Below are 2,918 nucleotides of genomic sequence, written 5' to 3' on the forward strand. Positions count from 1 at the left end.
ATATTCACTGCCTGTTGAAGTATGGAATAAGCAGGGTTTGCTAAGCAACATGCTTAGACCCAGACATGGATTCGATTCAACCCTATGAACATATCAGTATGATAGCCTTTCCCTAATCCGCATTAAGCCACTGGTACAAGATGAAGGGAAAAAAATAGACCACTTCCTATGGCCACAACGATCATCGTATAACCACGGCCAGAGCAGGAACAATGCTGATGAGTCCCTATACACACTCTCCACAATTAGCTATTTAAAGAAAATTATCGAAGATTTGTAATACATTGAACAACTTCCTCAAGAGTATTTTCACATGACCATTGGAAACAAACAACAAGGAAAAGCTATGCCCTGCTGTGTCCAGGGTATAAAAGCCCCAGGTCTAAAACAGCTGTCAGAATCCCAGAAACACCTGTATAGAACCCTCCCTCCACATCCAACACCATGACCAACTCCTGCTGCTCCCCTTGTTGCCAGCCTACCTGCTGCAGGACCACCTGCTGCAGGACCACCTGCTGGAGACCAAGCTGTGTGACCAGCTGCTGCCAGCCTTGCTGCCAGTCCAGCTGCTGTGGCTCCAGCTGCTGCCAGCCTTGCTGTCAAACCACCTGCTGTAGGACCTGCTTCCAACCAAGCTGTGTGAGCAGCTGCTACAGCACACCCTGCTGCCAGCCCAGCTGCTGTGTGTCCAGCTGCTGCCAGTCCTGCTGCCAGCCCAGGTGCTGTGAGTCCAGCTGCTGCCAGCCCAGGTGCTGTGTCTCCAGCTGTTGCCAGCCCTGCTGCCAGCCCAGGTGCTGTGAGTCCAGCTGCTGCCAGCCTAGGTGCTGTATCTCCAGCTGTTGCCAGCCCTGCTGCCAGCCCAGGTGCTGTGAGTCCAGCTGCTGCAAGCCCTGCTGCCAGCCCTTCTGTCTCAACCTGTGCTGCCAGCCAGCCTGCTCTGGACCTGTCACCTGCACCAGGACTTGCTACCAGCCTACAAGTGTCTGTGTGCCTGGATGCCTCTCCCAAGGCTGTGGGTCCAGCTGCTGTGGCTGTTGATCAACTTACCAGAGGTCCACGAACAACACATCTGCAAGATAGCCACAGGACATTATATTTACCATCACTCTTTGCTAATAATATGCACTTAAAAGCATGTGCATCTCACAGAACTCCCACTCACTTTCTTGTTAACAGATTTGTAACTTAATCATTGGATGCCATCCCATCCACTTTGATATCCTTCTTATCCATCTGACTGCTTTTAAACATCAACTGATCTTGACCTGTGTTTGTGTTCTCAGCCTTAACAAAGAGATAATTGCCTTTATAGCTGAAGAAATTAAAAGTGAGAAAAGCAACTCATGATATCTAATTAGAACCTCACAATGAAAAAATATGATTATATGATTCATCTTGTAAAAACCCCACCTTGTCCATTAGTTTTTCTAATAAATTCTTGAATATATTGTACTTTGTTTTGATTTTTTTATTGTTGTTGTTCTTCAAATTATGTTATATCATCTAAGTTGGAAACAGTTTCAAAGTTGGTATGCTGGTAGAATTTCATCATGTGTCCACAGGACATAAAAGAACAACGTGATGAAAGATAGACCTATTTGTACTCATGGTTTCAATACAGGTTTGGTTGGCCACCAGTATTTGGATAAAAAGCAAAGTGGGCAGAGCAGTTGAGAAGTTGTTTCTCCTACACAGGCAGGAAGCCAGAGCCAGAAAGTGTGAGGAGCCTCATTTAACCTTCAAAGACAAAGGCCCAGTTACCTACTTCCTCCACCCAGGTTCCACCTGCTCCAGTTTACTGAACGTATGAAACAGTGCCATCATCTGAGGACCAAGCATTCAGTGTGTGAACCCATGGAGGGCATTTTTATACTCAAACAGTAACACCTGAGCAGACCCAACACAAGTTAAGTGGCATATGTCATAGCCGGCAATTAGGGATAGACAGGATCAAACCAAGGGCCCAGGTAGTGAGATTTTGAGGTCAGGGAGTCACAGGTGCAGTGTTAGCATCAGGAACCCTAACACTGCAAGCTGGACACTGGGAAGATGTATACTTTGCCTTCTTCTCTGGCAACATCATTACCTCCTCTCATTTTTGGTTCACCTTCATTAACAGAGCTCTTCCCTACCCATTACTCATGTCTTGATCACCACCACCCACACTTTAAGACCTGCAGTGTTTTTAGATCCCCACTAAATGATGTGAGCTCAAGTCGGGCAAATGGTCAACGCATTTACACACATATGATAAGCCAGGTGTTCCCGCCTCTGTCTTGAGACTTTGATGTGAATAGCCACCATAGTAAAAGTTTGTTGATGTCATAGAAATGACCTTGCTTTTCTGGTCCTTATTCTTATATGGCTATGTGTATCACTGAAAAAAACTAGAAAAGATTTCACTCACACTCACACTTGCAGAAATAATTGCTTCCAGGTCGTACTGCTTTAAGGAAATAGAAGGGTGACAAATCCCAAGATTGGAGACAACAAATTAGTGATGCTGCCATCACTTTGATCTTTCATGGTCTTTGAACCAGTTAAGGAGTCAAAAATATACCTGAACTATTGGAGGGTAAAAACAGTCAACTGAGAAAAATGAAACCTTTGGTTCTGAGGTCAGCGAGGTTGTGAGGGGAGGAGACAACAGGAGAGGAGGCCCTAGGAGCAGTGGTAGCTGTGAGCATGGAGCTGAAAGAGAAAACAACAGGCATTCTGGGAGAAAGAAAAATGGAGAACTTAGTAATCTGTTGGCTGATGCTGCTACAGAAATGTGGGAACAATGAAAAGAAATATCTACCTTAGTGGGAAGAGATGCCACAGACACACAGTCCTCTCAGACACATGCTAAGAAACTTGATAGAAATGTGTGTGTGTGTGTGTGTGTGTGTGTGTGTGTGTGTGTGTGTCTGAGAGAG

At 45.5% G+C, this 2,918-nt stretch overlaps 1 protein-coding gene across 1 annotated transcript; it reads left to right on the forward strand.

Annotated features, from left to right (window-relative positions):
* Window positions 1–226: 226 nt before the first annotated feature.
* On the forward strand, window positions 227–1,385 carry LOC127200373 (keratin-associated protein 9-8-like). The gene has a single exon (XM_051158573.1). It carries the CDS (start codon window positions 445–447, stop codon window positions 1,036–1,038), a length of 594 nt encoding a protein of 197 aa, XP_051014530.1. The 5' UTR covers window positions 227–444; the 3' UTR covers window positions 1,039–1,385.
* Window positions 1,386–2,918: the final 1,533 nt, after the last annotated feature.

Source organism: Acomys russatus, chromosome 16 (genome assembly GCF_903995435.1).
Source record: "Acomys russatus chromosome 16, mAcoRus1.1, whole genome shotgun sequence".
In the NCBI taxonomy this organism is placed as follows: domain Eukaryota; kingdom Metazoa; phylum Chordata; class Mammalia; order Rodentia; family Muridae; genus Acomys; species Acomys russatus.

What these genes read in the sequence shown, in the direction of transcription:
- LOC127200373 (XM_051158573.1), top strand. Translation starts at nt 445, where the DNA reads ATGACCAACTCCTGCTGCTCCCCTTGTTGCCAGCCTACCTGCTGCAGG.